Source organism: Dendropsophus ebraccatus, chromosome 9 (assembly GCF_027789765.1).
Source record: "Dendropsophus ebraccatus isolate aDenEbr1 chromosome 9, aDenEbr1.pat, whole genome shotgun sequence".
Classification (NCBI taxonomy): Eukaryota; Metazoa; Chordata; class Amphibia; order Anura; family Hylidae; genus Dendropsophus; species Dendropsophus ebraccatus.
The window spans coordinates 90,020,669-90,041,566 of record NC_091462.1 but is presented as its reverse complement, the minus strand read 5'-3'; the positions used below and the strand labels follow the sequence as shown (position 1 = coordinate 90,041,566).

General features: G+C 41.7%; 1 protein-coding gene across 2 annotated transcripts; it reads left to right on the top strand.

The window, feature by feature from the left end:
- The first annotated feature begins 268 nt into the window (after positions 1–268).
- RSPH10B (radial spoke head 10 homolog B) lies at positions 269–15,876 on the top strand. Of its 2 annotated transcripts, XM_069982008.1 has the most exons (19): positions 269–352; positions 1,736–1,978; positions 2,465–2,540; positions 2,622–2,690; positions 2,907–3,080; positions 3,158–3,243; positions 3,864–3,984; positions 5,335–5,511; positions 5,734–5,875; positions 6,527–6,642; positions 8,761–8,950; positions 9,214–9,322; positions 10,502–10,581; positions 10,662–10,810; positions 11,894–12,001; positions 13,249–13,425; positions 13,729–13,822; positions 15,278–15,458; positions 15,552–15,876. In XM_069982008.1, the coding sequence occupies exons 2-19, from the start codon at positions 1,755–1,757 to the stop codon at positions 15,769–15,771; spliced, it is 2,493 nt and encodes an 830-aa protein (XP_069838109.1). In that variant the 5' UTR covers positions 269–352; positions 1,736–1,754; the 3' UTR covers positions 15,772–15,876. The 2 variants fall into 2 exon arrangements, with proteins under 2 accessions (XP_069838109.1, XP_069838110.1); XM_069982009.1 differs by lacking the exons at positions 269–352; positions 2,465–2,540; positions 2,622–2,690 and having other exon boundaries at positions 1,903–1,978.
- The last annotated feature ends 5,022 nt before the right edge of the window (positions 15,877–20,898 follow it).

Below are 20,898 nucleotides of genomic sequence, written 5' to 3'. Positions count from 1 at the left end.
GAACTACCGGAAGTGGGCGTTCTAAAAACAGGAAATAGACTTTCCTAAGTTAAACAGTAATAATAGTATATATACAGTTCCTACATTATTTATAAGACTTTTGTGTGTGCAAAGTCATAACCTGAAGTAAAAAGAAAAACATTTATGCTTCTAGTTCATCTAATTCATCCTGAAACCGCAATTCTGTTCCTTCTCTGTGCCAATCACAACATGGCGGGGTCGAATGCTATTGGTTGAAATAAGTCACGTGGTAACTCGTTACCTTGGATACTCCAGGACGCTTTCCTGTCTTTTGTACAAGGTCTGACATAGTTTCGGCTCTGCAGCACCTGGAGGATATCCCAGCCCTGAGGTAGGCTCAGTGGGGATATGGAGTTAGTGTTAACCCCTTCATGCCATGCTGACATTGTGCTCTGCAGCATCTACTTTGCAGAGCAGTTTTCAGATCTGCTAGAATAAACTCTGTCACTCCCAAGGGTATTGTTCAGGAAAGTGCAAAGTGCCAATTGACCCTTTATAATAGTGCAGATGGGCATCCATGATGGCATCCGGCAGGTGGGATACAGTCAATGAAGTAGTTTGGTCATCACCTTTCCCCATTGTGTGTTACGATCATCAGCCCTTAAATCAAATGCAGAAAACAAGAACCTGCGCTCAGTTGCAATCCAAACGTAATTATATGTGACGCGTTTCGGCTCTCCCGGCCTTCCCCAGACAGACAGGAACAAATGCCTGGTACATGTATAGGCCAGGTACATGGTTCTATAAGTCTCTGACCTATAATTATATATTTTTTTCATACATTTGTTTGCAAAATACTTGCAAAGAGCCAAAGCACACCACATTGGGCATTGTATGATAAACATAATCTTAAAGGGGTTATCCAGCGCTACAAAAACATGGCCACTTCTGCCCCACTCTTGTCTCCAGTTTGGGTGGGGTTTCAAACTCAGTTCCATTAAAGTAAATGGAGCTTAATTGCAAACCGCACCTGAACTGGAGACAAGAGAGGGGGAAAAGTGGCCATGTTTTTGTAGCACTGGATAACCCCTTTAAGTGACTGAAAGAAATCCAAGAAAGCCGCTTAAAATGTTTGACATGCATTGCATGGAGTTTTTTCTGCTATCAGTTTGAGTACACCATCAGGGTGCTGGAAGTAATCTTATTCTCTGTGTAAACCAGGCGTTGTAAACCATGAGCCAGGATCCTGAAATGGGGAATTTCGCAGAGATCTGTACTATTCCATGAGGCCTGATGAAATTTCCTGGCCTGTGTTGGGTGACGTGGCTCTTTGAATATGTTGGCGTTAGGAGATTTCCTAATGCATACAGCAAATGGACACTGCTTTTTTCTTTTTTCTTTTAATGGAATCTGACAAAGGACTGTAAGCCGCTGTTCACACTAGTTTTTTGGTTGCTGTGTCATAAAAGCCTTACAGCTCCAGTCTACGACACATCTCCGTGTACTCTGATGGATCCATTCTATATGGTCTCTTAGGGTTTTTTTTTTTCATACATTCATTTTGTTAGTTTTTCCCGAAAAATTTACTCACTGAACAATAAATAAATCTTCACCATATCGAGTACTGTGTTACTGTATCCAACAGAGGTGCAGAGTCAATGTAAATGTTGTGAAATCAAATCAAGTTATCCCAATGGCCCATTAGAATACAGTGCTGGGAAATGAAGACAGCGGAAGGAAAATCGTTTCCCAGACTATAATTTTTGTGTTGCAGTGTATGGGAAAAATTAAGTATGGGAAAAATTAAGAAAAAAGATGGCAAGAAGTCAGAGAAGTCAACAGCAGAGGCTGCAGAAGATGCCAGTTCTAAGTTCTCCTCAGTGTCCGTCTCACCTACAGAAGAACATGCTCCAACGTCCAGAGATGATGACCCTGCGGCACACGAAGAGCCTCCTGCCCCAATAGCCACAGCAGACGTCTATGAGGAACCTGTTCTAGCTCAGATTATTGTAGAAAGGTAAGTTCATTATTCTTCAGTGTTTTGTTGCTTTCTAATAAAAACAGGAGAAAAGAAAGAGGATGCAGTATGCAAGTGCCGAGCAGTTATGGGAGTCCCGTTATGTCTTATTCAGTGATCAGGGGGTCCAATAAGTAAAACCTTATATGTCAATGAATAACTTTCCATTCCACTTGCATCCTTCTATGCTTTGTTGTGGTTACCAGACTGCGTAAGCTGCCACCTGTTAGTCGGAATAAGGGACTGAGTTCCCCTTTCTTAAAGGGGTTATCCAGGCTTAGAAAAACATGGACACTTTCTTCCAGAAACAGCACAACGCCAGTTTGGGTGAAGTTTTGCAACCCCGTTCCATTGAAATGGCACCTAATTGCAAAATCACACCCTAACTGGAAACAAGAGTCGTGCTGTTTCAGGAAGAAAGCGGCCATGTTTTTCTAGTCCTGAATAACCTCTTTAAAGGCTTTAACTTTGTGTCTTATTATACAGGTATGAAGGAGAACTGCTGAATGGTTTGTATGAAGGAGAAGGTGTGGCTTACTATAAAGACGGCCATGTTTACAGAGTGAGTCCCCCCCCATACATCCGAATGGCGAGGAAAGCGACGTTAACTTTATATTAATATGTGACATTTCTATGTTGGAAGGGAATGTTTTCGGAGGGTCTTATGCACGGCAGAGGCCTATACATTTGGGCGGATGGGCTGAAATATGAGGTATGTTGCAGTATTTATATTGCATTGTAGCATTGAAAGGATATTCCAATACAAAATAAAATTATATAATGCTGACGTAGTGGTAAAAACATTTAAAAAGAATTATATTCACCTACCTTGGTCCCCTGCTAGTTCAATTCAAGTTATTTCATTCAAGAAAAATACATTGAAAAGTGAAGCTCTAGGGTCTCACCACACTTCCTATTGTTTTTTTAGGGAGAATTTTTCATGAACTGTCCCATGGGACATGGAATCTATACGTGGCCCAATGGCAGCCGCTATGAAGGACAGGTGTACAAGGCCATAAGGCACGGCAGCGGTGTCCACATCTCTAGTGATCAACAGGTTTCATACGCAGGAGAGTGGTACATGGGCAAGCGTCATGGGAAGGTAAATTGTAGATGGGTGTTAGCCATTAATAACATTGAAAGTAATTACGTGTCACAGTACATGCTTCATTATTCTAGGGTTCCGTCTACTACAATGCAGAAGGAACGTCATGGTATGAAGGGGACTGGATACACAACAGGAAAGAGGGGTGGGGAGTACAGAGGTAGGTGTCTTCTCTCTCCTTTTTTTCTGAGGATATTTTTCATGTATGAGTATCACAACCCTCAAGGAACCTGTAACGGAGGCCATATTGGTACCAACATCCAGTGTAACTGAATATATTTCACTGTAAATCCAGTGACTTATAGTAACATGCGTTTTTTAGTAAGGTGGCAGCCTTACATTTTGGGCCCTCATTCGGTACCAACACGATTAGTGGAATACTACACTGTTTCCATGGCACACTACACTATGGACATTGTACAATACACATTGGTTATTTACCCAGCTAATGAATAGTACTTTTGCTGCACCAATTATTTATCATTGGCTAGACCACAGGACGTGTGCGTGGGGGCTAATACATGATAGACTGATAGACTGATACATTGGATTTGACAAACTTGTACCTGTACCATAGCTCCATATTTGAGGTCTCAATACTCACAGTGCCTTCTCCATGCATGTGGTAGAGCATTTTACTCCCCAGCTCACAGTGATCTCTGTCCAAGCAGCACTTAAAGTCTATGGGGACAGAGATGATTGACAGTGAGGAGGTAACAGGTATGCTTCGCCTTCTTACGCTTTGTTGGAATAGTTTTTCACTTTCTGAAATTTTGTCAGGTTTCCATCTGGCAACATCTATGAAGGGCAATGGAAAAATAACAAGTTCCATGGAGAAGGCAGGATGAGGTGGCTGACTTCCAATGAAGAATACACGGGTCAGTGGGAGAACGGAGTACAGGTACCATCTTTAATTATTCTATCACTCCGTAGGTTTAATATACATCAGATGCCTTTATACCATTGTAAGGAAAATAAAAGCTTCTATAGTCCAGGAAATTGACATTCTTCTTGGTGTCTCACATGATGGCTTATGATTCACTGTAAATCTGGTCTATAGCCTGCTCTTGTCTGTGGCTTCAGGGAAAATGTGCTTTGGCATAAACATTTTTTGACCACTACTTAGGACCTGTTTTAGTGCATTGAATTCCCTATATTAGGCACCTTACCTTAGAAGTCCTTGTTGTGCCATTCCCCTTATTCATCTTGGAATTTTTTGTACAAATTTGTTTTCACATTAAGTATAAATGCTACATTCACTATTTCCATATGGCTCAATGGGTAAACGTTGGATTCCTAAAGGAGCATGAATGAGTACATGTTTATGATGCACACAAGTAGAAACCTTACCCCTTGTCAATGATACACATCTTAAATAGGAACAATCAGCAGATTTGCACTGATTGGGCTCCCAGAACGGCTGCAAAGATCTCGCAGCCAGGTCTCCTATGGTGTAGGGGGTTCTGGGCTCTGTGGGCTTCATGTTGAGTAAAATGCTCATCCTGCACATGAGGCAGGGGGGTGATCTGTAAACCAGTCATCTGGGCTGTGACTAGTCACAGCTCTCTGTCCTGTTAGAGCCCTCTGCATCTTGATTGACACACAAGGAGGCCCACTAACATAATACCCCTTTATGGTGCGTTCACACCTACAGGATCTGCAGCTGATTTTCTGCAGCAGATTTAATTTAAATAACTGAACACAGCATCAAATCTGCTGCAGATCTGCTGCAGATCCTGTAGGTGTGAACGCACCCTGAGTGTGCAGAACTACTCAACTAATAGTAAGCATATGAAGCTACAGTACATGTTAACCACAGTGCAGTATTATTCATTGCTACAGTCCGCCATGATCATAAACCATACAGCTGAATGGAGTGGTGACAAAGCATGTTCTATTCATTTGGGAGACATTTGGCCACAGTTCTCATAAACAGTGGGTGGCCTAGTGGTGTGCGCAATAGATCAGCTAGGGGATAATTTTAAATATGGTACTGGTGGCTGAAGGAATTAGATGCAGCCCTAGGGAGTCCAAAAAACATTGATACAGCCTATGGCTGTATCCATGTTTTCCAGGCAGCCTTAGGACTGCATCCAACTTCAAATGCTATACGCTCAGGTTTGAGAGGACACAAGCATGCTCAAGATTCACTCGTCTCTACTGAGTACCCCTTAATGTACGTATGAAATGCTGAAACTGTTATATAGCTGTATAACACAAGTCAAATTACAGCATCCTTTCCTTTTCACAGAATGGTCTTGGGACACACACGTGGTTCCTGAAGAGAGTAGCTGGTTCACAGTATTCTTTAAGAAATGAATACATTGGGAACTTTGTCGATGGTGCACGCCATGGGCAAGGCCAGTATTACTATGCTAATGGAGCAATGTACGACGGACAGTGGAAAAACAACAAAAAGCATGGAATGGTAAGTTATGTCATCAGACCATGGGACATTCACTCTATTATTTTATTTAATACAATTGAGGTTTGAATTAGTAGCCATCACGTGTCTATGTGAATTAGGCCAGAAGATCCCTGATCTCCCTGCTCAGATGTTTGTCATACAGCTGGCTATACATGATACATAGTACACAACATTGCTGTGTACTGGTGGGCAATATTTTTGATATTCCTTTTTTATCATTAGGGCAAATTTATATTTAAAAATGGAAGGACTTACATTGGGGAATTTGTGGAAGATCAGATTGCAGAATATCCAAATTTTAAGTACGACAGAGTGAATACTCCAGATCTGAGTGGTATTCGCACCCAGAGTCCTGTATGTGGAGGTAAGCATGTCAAATCTAAGAAATCTAAACTCATCCGTTTCAAACAGTTTTCTTTTTATAATGTAAGTTATTTGAAAAAACAATCTAAATTGATGACGCACAATTTCATTTTCTCCCTATAAAACAAATACGTTAAACAGACTGCAAAGTGACTGCAGAGTGAACCCAGCCTGAGGCTATGTTCACACAACATAAGTTCCACGGTGTATACACATGGTATACATTCCGGCAGGGATCCCTAGGGGCGCCGTAGAAAACTGACATATCAGTTTTCTGCGGCCGCTATTCGGTGAAGTGTTCAGTGGGGAGTTCTGATGCAGGCGCGCACTGATGCACCTGCATCAGAACTCTGCGGCCCTAAAGATCATCTGGCCGGTACCGCAGTACTGGCCTGGATGACCTTTTTAGAGACCGGCCGTTCAGTGACCCGGCCAGGTTACGGAACGGCCAGTCTCATATTAAGTGTGCACATAGCCTTAGGGGGCATTCACAGGTATATGGACATTCACAGGTATATGGATGCCGGGTGCTCCGAAACTGTTTGAATGTTCACGCTACTGTACTGACATGCTTCAAAAAAAGAGACTTGTAACCATTCTAACAGTAAATCACGTAGGTCTAATGTATGTATTAAATGTGTCTATTTGGCAGAAAGCTCCACTCTGAATTCAGGTATTCCCAGTTTATCCGGCTCCTATATTGAACTTGATATAGCTTCATTGCTGAACCCCTTGCCAGAGAATGAACAATGTGAAGAGCAGAAGCAGGTAAGTGTCGGGGTATATTCACACATAGTGGCTTCATTGTAGACATTTTGTTAGGTCAATAGTTAATTGAATTGCAAGCACACCTAAAGGTGCCGCAATTCAAATAACCGTTCTGGCCAATATGGCAGGAACATGTAAAAGTGCGGCCCTAGCTGTTGTGGCGACACCTGGCAGCTATTGCACAATGCGTACAGGCGTGGTCTCACCTGCATGCAATGCCCGCAGCGCTGGTAACATACTCCCGTCCTCTCTCGTCTGTGGGAGTATATGCATGAATGGGCAGATGGAGTAAGAGGGGTGCCGGGGAGCAGAAAAGGTAGGACCTTTCTCCAGATATCCCCTAGAAGTTTTCGTACTTTAAAGTGTACCTGTTGTTTAATTTTTAGTACAGGCGATTTTAAGAAACTTTGTAATTGGGTTTATTAGCCAAAAAATGCATTTTTATCCTAAAAAATCAGTTTGAAGCTCTCCCCCCTGTCTTCATGGTTGTCTATGGAGAGGGGATGGGTGGAGGGAGATTAGGCACCAAAACAGGACAACAAAGAGTTAATTTACAGCTACATCACCGGCTATCTCCTCTTAAGTCAGCACTGACCTCTCTGACCTCTGAATAGGGGCTTTGACGCAGGTTCCACTGTGTAATGATTTTTTCTCTGCTCTCTGCTGCCGACTAATCTCCCTCCTCCCCCTCTCCTCTCTATAGAACAGACAAGGGCACGTCTGATGCAACAAGACATGATTTCCTGATAATGAGCAGTGAATGAAAAAGAGGGGGGGGGGCTTTGAAAAGTCGTTTTTAATGCATTTAATGGCATATTTGCCTAATAAACCCAATTAAAAAGTTTCTTAAAATCGCCTGTACTGTTGATTTCTGCAAAAAACGGGTCCCGATCGGTAAAACGGACTGCCGGAGGTCTCTCACCTGCCTCCGTGCGGTCCGATCGGCGATCTGCTGCACTAAGCCTGCACAGGCAGGCTCAATGAGCAGATCGCCGATAACACTGATCAATGCTATGCCTATGGCATAGCATTCATCAGTGTAGAAATCAAACTAGTGTATGTAAAAGTCCCCCAAAGGGACTTTAAATGTGTAAAAAAAAAAAATTTCAAAACACTATTACACTACCCCAAAACCCCTCCCCCAATAAAAGTTTAAATCACCCCCCTTTCCCATTATATAAATAAAACATAAAAAATAAATAAATAGATAAACATATAATATACCGTAGCGTGCGTAATTGTCCGATCTATTAAAATATAACAAGCATCATTGTGATCGGTGAACGGCGTACACGAAAAGAGGGAAAAAAGTGCGCAGATTACCGATTATATGTTACATTATATATTTAAAAAAATCAATAAAAAGTGATCAAAACGTCCGATCTTCACAAATATGGTATTAATAAAAACTAGAGATCATGGCGGAAAAAATGACACCCCATACAGCCCCGTAGGTGAAAAAATAAAACCGTTATAAGCGTCACAATAGGCCCATTTTATTAATATTTAATTGCCAAAAAAAGGATTTCATAAAAAAAATATATATATAACATTAGAGAATTTGTGTAACCTGCATATGGTTGCGTTCGGGCTGACCTATAGAATAATAGTATCATGTCACTTTTACCATATAGTGCATTACGTAGAAACAGGAACCCCCCAGACGTTACCATATTGCATTCTTTTTTACGATTTCACCTATTTATATCTTCATAAATAATATATTTGGAATTCCATCATACATGTTATGGTAAAATGAATGACGCCATTACACAGTACAACTATTCCTGTAAAAAACAAGCACTTACATGGCCTTGTAGATAGAAAACTGAGAGTGCTAGAGCTCTTAGAAGGGGAGAAGGGGAAAACGAAAACACTAAGATCAAAATTTGCGAGGTCCACTGGGTCATTTTGGGCCTGGTCCTCAAAGGGTTAAGAAAAATTATTTCTACACACACTTGTAGTAATTGTGTAGTTAATCTGTCCCATCCATGATGGTGTAGTCCATCTCTACAACAGACAGTCTGTACCTGGTTGGCTATAGGAAAACATCAAGACATTCTTCTTTCTTATGTGGACACGTAGGTGACCTGTAATTGTATATTTGGTGACCCCTAGGTGGAATACGGTGTCCTCCGGAACATCACAACCCTACGGAAGACATACAAGTGCTACAGCAGCCTGGGCAATGAGAACTGCTTTGATAACGCCTTCCTTATGACAAGGTTACAGTTCTGGAGATTTTTAAAAGACTGCAAGTTCCATCATTATGGCCTAACGCTTTGTGACATGGATCGGATTTTGGCAGGTGATTTTATAAATAGGAATATCTATATGATTAATAACTAGTTGTGCTGTGGAGTTGACCTGTGACCTGTATCCTTTGCCTTGTTTCCAACATTTTTTCTTGCTTTCAAGAGACCCTTATGTAGATGCTTGTAAACTACATGACACCTACAAGAAACCATGTCTACTAAATGAGTCCCCCAGAATGGGTTGTCTGCCATAGCCCTGCACTTTACAGGTTACTGCTATAATTATACATTATGATAAATGTTGTGTATCCAACAGATCACTCTGATCCTGAAGAGATCCACTCTCCCTATGCTACCATGCTGCTTCGAACTTTCCTGACAAATATCATCTACCTGGCTTACCACGTCACTCGTGCGGACAGTCCGTAAGTCTTTTGCGGTTTTCTTTAACATGAGTTAGCATCATTAGCCTAAATTAGTTTTCTGGGACTTCGGGTAGGCCATCAATATCAGATCATAGGGGTCTTAGGGTCCTTTTACACACACACATTATCTGACAGTTTTTTGAAGCCAAAGCCAGGAACAGACTATAAACAGAGAACGGGTCATAAAGGAAAGACTGAGATGTCTCCTCTTCTCAAATCCATTCCTGGCAAATATCTGATATCTGTCAGATATCTCTGTGTGTAAAAGGACCCTAAGACCCCCATGATCTGATATTCATGGCCTATCCTAAGTACCAGAAAACTAATTTGCCCCTTCTCCCTGGCGTACACCAGCCATATCCCCCCCCCCTTCCCACTCAGGCGTCAATCATGATACAAATCTACACCTGCTGGGTTTACTAAGAGGCGTGAGTCTTTTAGTGAATATGGCTGGGAAAAGTTGGTCATCGTAAATGTCCCCCAGTATGTCTATGCATTGAATAGACAGCTCATTGATATCATAAGGAATAATACTATGGCAGAGAATCTGTGATGCTTCACAGTACAGAGAACATAATGCAATATATATATTTGCAAGAAAAAAAATGTCACTCATCTACAGTTGATCATTTCCCTCAATATGCCTTGTATATAGACTGTGCCACTGCTGTGGTAGTACACTACACATACTGCTAAGGGAGAGAAGCCATCTAGCGGTGTGTGAGTGCCCAGAGGCTGGGGATGAACACATAGATGCTGCAAAACAGAATATTTTAGCTTTTTCCAGAATAACCCAAATTGAAGAAAAAAAAGAATTTTAAAAATCTAACTTCTGTATAAACATCATCTACTTAGTTATTAGTACGAGACTAGAGATGAGCGAACCTGGAGCATGCTCGAGTCCATCCGAACCCGAACGTTCAGTATTTGATTAGCGGGGGCTGCTGAACTTGGATAAAGCTCTAAGGTTGTCTGGAAAACATAGATACAGCCAATGATTATATCCATGTTTTCCACATAGCCTTAGGGCTTTATCCAACTTCAGCAGCCACCGCTAATCAAATGCCGAACGTTCGGGTTCGGATCGACTCGAGCATGCTCCAGGTTCGCTCATCTCTATACGAGACCTAAAGCTGTACATGTATTTTATATGGGGCATTTTACCTTTTCCTCTTGCAGAGATAAGAAGCTTCCCCTTGTTGACTGCTTTTCCAAGATCATGACATGCAACATCTCACCCCATGCCGGCACCATTAAAGGTCAGTCTGTGTATCCTGTCTTTTGGGGATTTTATGTTAAGGGTTAAATACATCTGATTCTGTCTTCTTCATTGTTGTAGGTTACTTATTCAGTGATGCACAGAAGACAGAACACGCAATGTCCTACATTGATAAGTGCTGGGACATCTATAAGACCTACTGCAAGAAGAAGACGTCTGCACCATTTGAGCCTACCATGACCATGAGACATTTTATCTGGATAATGAGGGTAAGTATGAAATGAATATGTCCCTTACTTACTAGTCCCTCACTGTGAACAGGACATAGTATACTGTTTCTTAGGAAGATGAGATGTCATTCATCATGCCTCTACTAATTCATACAGTAGCTCATACCACCCGAAGGTACAGTCTGTTCTTACTAACAGATTAGGAGTTAATTTATCTAGGACCAACAGAAAGCTGGAAACCGATTAGCAAAACTACAAGGTACTTCAAGGGATCACGTATATTGCACTGGTACAGTATCCACTGGTACAATATCCACGCATACTATACCTCCAATATATCTCGGGTATGCAGAGATTTCTTCTGTCAGGCTCATCAGTAACCATTATCACCATAATACTATGTCATATAGAGATAGGGACTGGATTTCTAAGATCTACGCATACAGCTCTTACAAATATTATAAATACATGCATTTTATATACGCCTAAATTGACCCCTGTATATTATTGAGTAATCGTGCATGTGTCCTTAGTGTGAAGAGCGGAATAGGCCTGACACATCTGCAGCAGAAACTACGAATCAGAGTGTTTGTCGGATCCTTCATCTCCCTAACATTTGCTCTTAGAAGAGAGCGGGGACACATAGGATAGTCAGCAGGTCTATAGGGGGTTCAGATGACTGTGCTTTAAAATCTTTGCTACATGGAATAGAACAAGTTGTGCTACTCATGTGTAAAACAAAAAATCGGTATCCAATGGACTGCTGCTCTGTAGGTGGCTGTAGACATTAGCTAACCATCTGCTGAACCCACCAACTTCAGCTGGATCAACTGACCTTATGATATGTATGAGAGTCACCAGACTGCTTTCTTTTTTTGCTTTGGTTTTAATAATCACAATTAAAAAACCTTCTGGACCAGAAGAGTGAGCAGAAATAACCACTTATTATACTCTTCAGGCTATAAGGAGTATAAGAGAGCCATATGCCTTACCATTAGTATTTTACATGACAGTTCCTGAAAGTTTTCTGCTAATATCTGCAATGTCCAATAATCTGAGATATTTGATTATCTGGGGTCTATCTCATTGTCTTTCTGCCTTTTGGATTATATCAAAATACAGGATTTAGGAGTCTTAAGTAAAGAACTCAGTGTCTCAAAGATTGTGGACGTTTTAGCTGAGGATGATCCGAGTGTGCGAGATGGAAATGAGATCAATCTGGAGCTAGAGGTGAGAGATCCACGTAACATGATAGATTCAGGGGTATTCACATTAAAGCTAAGTTCACACAATGTATTTTTTCATTTAATAACAGCTGTTGCAACAACGGCTGTTAATAAATGAAAAAATACACTGTTTTGATTTCAATGGAATTCCGGACGGAGTGTATACACACTGTATACACTCTGTCCGGGATTCCTTGACAGTTTTGTGCGGCCACTATTCATTGAATGCAGCCGCACAAGACTGACAGAGCAGACAAGGTAAAGTACAGCTCCAGACGGACTTTACATTGTCAGCTATGGATAATTGGAATGCGGGCACACTGGAATGTGCCGGCATCCAAATTCTAAAGAAATGAAATTAATCCGACCAGTATTGCAGTACCTGCCGGGATGAACTTCACTGACACCGGTTGTTCTGTGACCTGGCCGTTTCACAGAACGGCTAGTGTCATACTGTGTGTACCTGGCCTGAATCAGAAGGGGACAATCTTACTGATCAAAACTTAGATTTATTTAGTGTTTTTGATACCCTTTTTGCCTTGCTGTCGACAAGGTGTGCCATAGCGGGAAAGGGGTGTCAAGATGCCCCATATGCATTATACAACATGAGCCACTGGGATACATTTGCTGCATTTTTTTTTTTAACTCTTTATTTAGAAGAACAGAAGACTAAACAGCGACATCCCAACATGCCAGTGGAGATAATGAAATGCACAATAAAAGGAAAGGGTCTAACATCTTGTACCAATATAATGACATTTAGTGCAATTACCATGAGACATGAAATGTAAATGTGACATGCTAGGCACTTCCCATCCCCCGTCCCTCAACAACTTATTAGGAGAAAGGTTCCGAGGAACCTCGAGGGGTCTCCACACTGAGAACCCTGTAACCCCCTGACTCCAGATGAGCCATGAAAAGGATGTGGGACCATACTGCAATCCAAATTTGGTCTATCTATTTTTTCTAAGCTGCACCTATTTAATATAAAAAAATCGTATCCCACTTCCCTTCCTCCGATCCATTTATTGTAATGGAGTATGGCTGCTGTTGGTTAGATCATATGTGGTTTGTCTATTAGGCTCAAACATGGTTCCATGTTAAACAACCAGTAGGTGGCGCTATGTGCTATGTTATGCATTCTGCAAAGATTGTACAGATTGACAGATAGAATAATGATTTTCAGCCACCCAGCATATTTAGACATGTTGATCTTTTTGCTTAATGTATATCACATATGTTTTATTGCAGCTCACGTTTCTGGAATTCTTGGAGGCTTTGATTGGCTGCGCCATTGTGTATGTCACAGATGAACTACTACAAGAATCAAACCGCGAACAACTTCAAGGAGAGCAAGAGGCAAATCTGTTATCGGATGGCAGTGCCAGTGCAGATCTTACCAACCACCGTCCAGGTCTTTCAACCCCAGTAAGATCTATTCAGAATGTATTATGGGGATGATTTATCAAAGGGAGTAAAATTTAGACTGGTGCAAACTGCCCACAGCAACCAATCACAGCTCAGCTTTCATTTTACCAGAGCTGAAAGCTGAGTTTGGTTGCTGTGGGCAGTTTGCACCAGTCTAAATTTTACTCCCTTTGATCTCCCTCTATATGTATAAGCCACTTGTATTATCCAGTATCGGCCACGTTATAGGAATTGTTTCCCTGTTCCTTTAAAATCATGTGAAGGTAAATGGTAGACTTTCTGCTTATTTTTATTAAACTGCAGAGTAAGTGTGACAGCGGGAGAGAAGAACGGGAGATTAGTATTGCCTCGAAGGCCAATGAAAGACGCAGCCCGCGACTACTGTTCCATTCTCCAAGTGAGTAAACTGTAGACACATGTACGTTACAATCATCTCTATTAAATTCAGAAATTGAGCACTTTCAGATTCAATTAAAGTGTCAGTATAATTCCATCCATTATCCTATTTGACATTGAAGCAGGCTGGGTGATGCAGTCTCCGAGAACATCATGTGACATCTCTGAATGTCTTGTTAAAGCAGTTCTCTGCTTAAGGTCTTCTTTGATATGCTACATGACCACCTTCCCATTGGAAAGACCTTGGTGCAGTCTGATAACTTTCAAGATGGCGGCCATGTTCTGGTCATAGCCTAAAAGATAGACCCCTTCACCCATTACTTGCAGGGGTACTCACATGTAATATTTACTTTCCTTTCTAAAATAACTGGGTCTCCTGAGACCTGTCACTTACCCTGTAGATGTTATTTCATGTGACCCCACTGAAATATATTGCACCCAATCTATCATTATGCCTTAGAGCAGGGATGGGGAACCTTCAGCCCGTCATCTGTTGCAAAACTACAAATCCAAGGTGTGATGACAATTGTAGGTTGTTTTTTTTTACCCCTTTTTAATTATTCATATAATACATTGCAGTACTTCTGTATTTCATTGTATCATTACCTGTCTGTGGTTTACTGACAGGCAACCTGTAGCAAAGCCTAATAGGCACATGCATATGACAGACATGGGGACCTCTGATCATATCAATGAGCCAAAGAAGATGACACTATGTCTTAGGGCCCTATTCCACCGGACAATTATCGTTCAGATTATCGTTAAATCGTTCAAATCTAAACGATAATCGTTCGGTTGAAATGTAGTTAACGATTAACGACCGAACGAGAAATCGTTGATCGCTTTATAAGACCTGGACCTATTTTTATCGTTGCTCGTCCGCAAAACGTTCGCAAATCGTTCGCATTGAATAAGATGTCGTTCGGTCGTTCGCAGTAGATACGAACGCAATAGTGAAGAAATAGCGAAGAAAAAATGATCGCAAACACGATTCTAAGTAACGATTATCGTTCCATGGAAATGAGTTTTCAGGTCTTTTGCAATAGCGGTCGTTTGAGATCATTAATCGTTATTAATCATGCGAACGATAATCGTCCGGTGGAATAGGGCCCTAACTGTATACCAAAGCCTACACCAAACAGGTTACAAAACAGCCATGCAGTAATTGTTGTTTTCCACTTGGTGGCAGTATAACCTCACTAATATTGTGTATGATAGTATATTCCTATGGCACACTGGATTTGCATGTTAACACTGGTGATAGGATTTCTGGATGTTGTTTGTTCAAAGTGTCTTTCTTTCCCCCAGCCCAGCATGATGCAGACGTCATGTTACACACATTGGTATTGATCACATCCACATTATATTGAAGTTCTTTGTTGGATTGCCCATGTACCAGATTAGCAGTCTGTAGGACGCTGGATTAATGGAATATCACTTATTTTTCTGTTTGCAGGGAAAACCCAAAAGAAAATCATGACCGATAGATGGTTTCGTCAGGTTGATGTGTTTTTCCAGAAAGTATTTTTTACGGCCTATGAGAAAGTGGAACAGCTGAAGGCCGAAATCCCGAAAAACAGAGCGCGGCAAGCTGAGCAGGCCCGACTAGAGCAGATCCGAGAGGAGGAAGAAGCGCGGTAAATGTGGTGGCTGACTTACATCTATGGCAGCTTTATGTGTATATCTATGTCTCCATTATTAACATACTACCACTCACTTTATTTATTAAGACTGAAAGCACTGAGGGCGGAAGAGGAGGCAAAGAGGCTGGAACAGATGGAGTTGGAGAGGGCAGCAGCCATGTTGGAGGCTGGGCAGGTATCTGATGACCAGGCTGAGGACAATAAGAGTGGACAGGACCCGGCCACAGCCAAGGAAGAAGTTCCCATCCCCCCATCCACTGCCAGCACTAAAGCTACTACATCAACAGGCAAAAAGAAGAAGAAATAATGATAGAAATAGTCCCTGTAAAATAAACTTTAAGTGCTACAGCGGCTATTAAATACAATGCATAGACATGTATGTTTCTTCAGAATAAAAAATGGATGGGTCATGATGGGGTATGACAAAGCTTCTCTAGAGTCCTGAATGGTAATACTATATACAGTGTGTGTGTGTATATATATATATAAGATATAATCACTGCATGCCTGGGCAGCTTTAAAGTGACTGTACCACCAGGCCCAGGCTGAAGCACTGGAGGCGGCCGACCCACCCTTAGTGGGAGGAAACCCCCGCCCCTCTATGATAGGGTTCCATTGATTCTAATGGAGTCACGTCATGGAGGGGCTGGGGTTTCTTCCCACTAAGGGTGGGTCGGCCACCTCCAGTGCTTCAGCCTGGGCCTGGTGGTACAGTCACTTTAATGTTCTCATGGATAGTGCTGCAGCTAGATAACCTATAACCTAGTAAAGGTGGATTCACACATAATGTGATTTTATGTTATTGATTAATCTGCATGTGTGACACGTATCTGCAGTATTGATGGGGATTTGCAATCTACACATTTCACCTACTGCAATGCAAAAAGGGAAACCCGCTGCAGATTTTTCACTGAACTTATTGATAGCGTATAGTTACGTAATGTATGAATCCACTGCAATATATGCAAATAGAAATCTCTGAATGCAACTGTATATAGGTGAGCCATCCCTGAACCAGAGATGGGGAACTTGCAGCCCTCCAGTTGTTGCCATAATACAATTCTCATTATTCCTGGACAGCCAAAGCTTCAGGGGAACAGTCACTTCACTGGTGGAGTATGAAGTGGCCCCAGTATCTTATAGCTGCTGATAACACCTCTCCGGCGATGTGTCCGGCAGTCTTTGTCAAGACGACAATTTAAAAAATCAATTTTTAAAGGGGTTATCCAGCGCTACAAAAACATGGCCACTTTCTTCCAACACCGCTCTTGTCTCCAGTTTGGGTGGGGTTTGCCACTTAGTTCCATTGAAGTGAATGGAGCACCTGACCTGGAGACAAGAGTCGTGTTGTCTCTGGAAGAAAGTGGCCATGTTTTTGTAGCGCTGGATAACCCCTTTAATGTTCAGTCCTGGTAACTAGCCATGGGGATGCAGGTGCAGCAGGTGGTTACGCCAAGGTTCTCCATCCCCATTCTAAACTTTACACAGTTTCCTTCATTTTTAAGGCTATGTTCACACTACGTATATTTGAGGCTGTATTTGGTCCTCAAGTCAGATCCTCATAGCAACCAAAACCAGGAGTGGATTGAAAACACAGAAAGGCTCTGTTCACATAATGTTGTAATTGAGTGGATGGCCGTCATTTAATGGCAAATATTTGCTGTTATTTTAAAACAACGGCTGTTATATTGAAATAATGGAAGTTATTTACCGTTATATGGCGGCCATCCACTCAATTTCAACATTGTGTGGACAGAGCCTTTCTGTGTTTTCAATCCACTCCTGGTTTTGGTTGCTACAAGGCCTGAAATATACAGCCTCAAATATACGTAGTGTGAACCCAGCCGTAGTACAACTGTAGTAGTGCTGAGGTAATGGTAATACCACTAAGTGTGCTGGAGGCTGAAGGTGCACCAAGGACACGATGATAAGTAGAATAAAAGTATCCTTTATTCTACTTCTCATCATCGTGTCCTTGGTGCACCTTCAGTCTCCAGCACACTCAGTGGTATTACCATTATCAGCACTCCTTCTACAGTTGTCTGACCCAGGAGTTAGCTTGGCTCCATACCCCTGGATGATTTATGAGGCTTGGCTTGCTACAAGTGATTCCCTATACATGCTGGTATAGTGCACTCAGATAGTTCACAGCAGCACAGATGCAAAAGAATTTGGGTGGGTGCACGTCTCACCACACCGGGCCCAGATGGTAATGAATCCAAATAAGAGAAGAGGACAGCACTTCTAAAGTAACTCCAGGTTTGAATTACATTATATTACATCAGGTGCCCAATGTTTTGGCCGTTATAGCCAGTGCTGTCTTCTTCTCTTATTTGGATGGTGTGCCTTATGATCTTTCTACACAAATTCTCCCTATGGTGGGCCTGATGGTTTTTGTATAGCTTTCCTATTCATTATTTTAAAGGGACTGCTGTATTTTATTTAAAGGTGTTGTCTGGTTTAGAAAAATATATATTTATATTTTTAAAGGGAATCTGTCATCACTTTTATGCTGTCTCAACCATGTCATCTTAACGGTCCACGGTGGCTTCTGCCTGCCCCTAGATGATATCTGTCAATCAAAGCACTAATGCATTGTGGTTCAGCAACGTGGCAGCATGAAAGTAGCATGACAGGTTTTCTTTAATACTCTATTAGAAAATTCCGAGATATAGGTTCCCTTTCTGATATTCAGAACAAGCCATCTTTATAGGTGTCCATACCCCTTCAGTAGCTGTTCATTCCGCCAGCAGCTATTTTTCTAAATTCCTCCATACATATAAATGTTCAGCTCGCCCAAGTGTTAAAGGGGTTATCCAAGATTAGAAAAACATGGCTGCTTTATTCCAAAAGCAGTGCCATTTCTGTCCCCATGTCCTCTGTCATGGATAACCCCTAATGTGTCCTGAATAGAGGGAGTAGGGGAGCAGGTTGCAGCCAGGTGGGGTGGGGGGACACTCAGGACTCTTACTATGGGGAATGCTTCCACTCATTATGGCATCTGCTGTTTTGGACAGAACCTCATGTCGATTTTTAGATCCGATAATTTTTAGTTATCGTCAAAAATAAATTCAGTGCGAAGACGAGATAGTGATGAAGACAGAGACCTTGTGGGAATGGGAGATGGCAGGGGCTCTGAACATAGTAACACTTTCTCTATAATACTTGGAACATGGCTGAGGTAACAGCTGCCAAATGAAGAGCTTCAGCTGTCCGGGAATGAAGCTGACAAGCACCGACTTACACAAAACGCATGGGACAGCTATTTTACACATTATCACCATATGTCGGGGTAGGGGGCTCATAGGGGAGATATGTGTCACAGGATGATAAATACTGTAGTGCCCTGGTGTAATAGACATGTCAGCTTATTTGTGGCCAGCTGTAAATACTGCGGGCTGAAGATTGGGTTACCACCTGTATATACCCCATACAAGAAGCGGCATACGCTGATCTGCTGACAGCGCCGTAGTCTGAACGCTGCTCTTATACAGTTATACAGATAATGCCTATACATGTGAGTGCACAATGGAACACCGTCCCCGGGGGGGGGGGGGGGAGACTATCATATCACTGCAACTATCATAGCACCATACCATAGCACACTGACGGCTATCAGCAACTGCTTAATTGTTTTTTTTTGTACCAGTTATGATCTATACCCCTGATAGTGTTATAAAACCTGAAGTACTACAAATCCCATTAAGTCTGGACAGCCAAAACCTGGTTGGTTAAGATGATGGAAAATGTAATTTTGCAACAGCTGGAGGGCTGCAGGTTCCAATCACAAAAGGTTAAATCCAGAACCCTCTGCTCTCTAGCCCCCCCACTAATGGCATTGCTTGTCAGTGTCACAACAAATGGGGAAAGAGGCAGTAAGTATCAGTAACGGCCGGAGCTGCTGTCCACAAGATACTGTATATTTATGCTTATCCGTCATCACATAAGACATTGTATTACAAGGCTAGGGCACCACAGCAATGCCAATAAGTCATTCCTACAACATGAGATGAATGTATCCAGTATGGTAGGATGTTACATGGAGGGTGTGACACCAAGCACACTGCCAGTCAGCTGTTTGCTAGAACTGTGGTGACGGTAGAGCAGGAAGTAGACAGCGCTGTACTTTGTGCAGTGGCTGTGCAGGGTACTGCAGCTCAGCTCTCACTAAAGTAAATGGAAGTAAAGCTGCAGTAACCCAACATGACCACTATACAAAAAATGGCGCCGCCTGCTTCCAGCCTTGTTGTCCTCATATGCAATGCCATGGTTCTTCCAAGCAGCTGATTAGCAGGTACCTCATTGGTCTAATATTTATAATCAATCCTGAGGATAGGTCAGTAAATTTAGCCTTTTCCAGCGTAAATTTATATAAAAAAAAATAATAAAAAGTACAATAGGAAAAGACACACTGTTGAATAGAAATGTACACGGACCTAGCAATGGCTGAATGAAGACAAGTACAGGGAAGATTTTATTTCCAACCAAAATAATAGTGTTAAATTCCCAGGAAAAAAAATTGTATTTTATAGAACAATTTTTTACTTTCTTTTATATAAATACCTATCCCATCCACTAGATGGCAGTAGTGTCTCACACTCCTCATTCATTCAACTACAACCCCTGACAAAATGACAGACTCCCTCACTCTTACAGGATATCACCCAGGATTTTATTTATTTATTTTTTTTTTAATCACATAGATTTAGTTAAATTATTTCATATTTTTTTATCTACTTGAAAGATTAATGTATTTTATTTTTGACGGTATATTTCATGTGATGTCTAATCGTACTAAAGTACAAAAAGGTGTGCGATCATCCTTTAAATGTGGGATGCCATACCTAGGGGTTGTAGAATGGGAACTAATGCAGTTCTATGCAAATGTCTCTATTTAAAGGGGTTATCCAGCGCTACAAAAACATGGCCACTTTTCCCCCTACTGTTGTCTCCAGTTCAGGTGCGGTTTGCAATTAAACTCCATTTACTTCAATGGAACTGAGTTTCAAAACCCCACCCAAACTGGTGACAATAGTAGGGGGAAAGTGGCCATGTTTTTGTAGCACTGGATAACCCCTTTAAAGCAGTGGAAACCTATGGCCCTACATCCCTAGATGGTCAAATCCAATGATTTGGCTCTCCAGGCTTGATGGAAATTGAAGTTTTGCAACAAGTAGGGTATATGCACACAGAGTAATTGTCACAAAAAAATCAGACCTTACCGGAAATATACAGCACTTGCTCACAGTCTGTCCTATAGGCATCCAAAAGCCTAAAGCATTTGACCCCAAATTTGGCATGTAGGTACACCGGATGTCTGAAAAAGGTTTCTGTACAGGTCCCAGCATTGCTGGATGTATACAACAGGTGTTATCCAGGATTAGAAGGGAAAAAAAAACATCTTACAAAACAGCGCCACCTCTGTCCTATGTTT

Excerpts from the sequence above, each read along its gene's own strand:
- RSPH10B (XM_069982008.1), top strand. The coding sequence starts at position 1,755 with ATGGGAAAAATTAAGAAAAAAGATGGCAAGAAGTCAGAGAAGTCAACA. Across the intron at positions 13,426-13,728 it reads GTCCAGGTCTTTCAACCCCA|AGTAAGTGTGACAGCGGGAG; the intron begins GTAAGATCTATT and ends ATTAAACTGCAG. Across the intron at positions 15,459-15,551 it reads CGAGAGGAGGAAGAAGCGCG|ACTGAAAGCACTGAGGGCGG; the intron begins GTAAATGTGGTG and ends TTATTTATTAAG.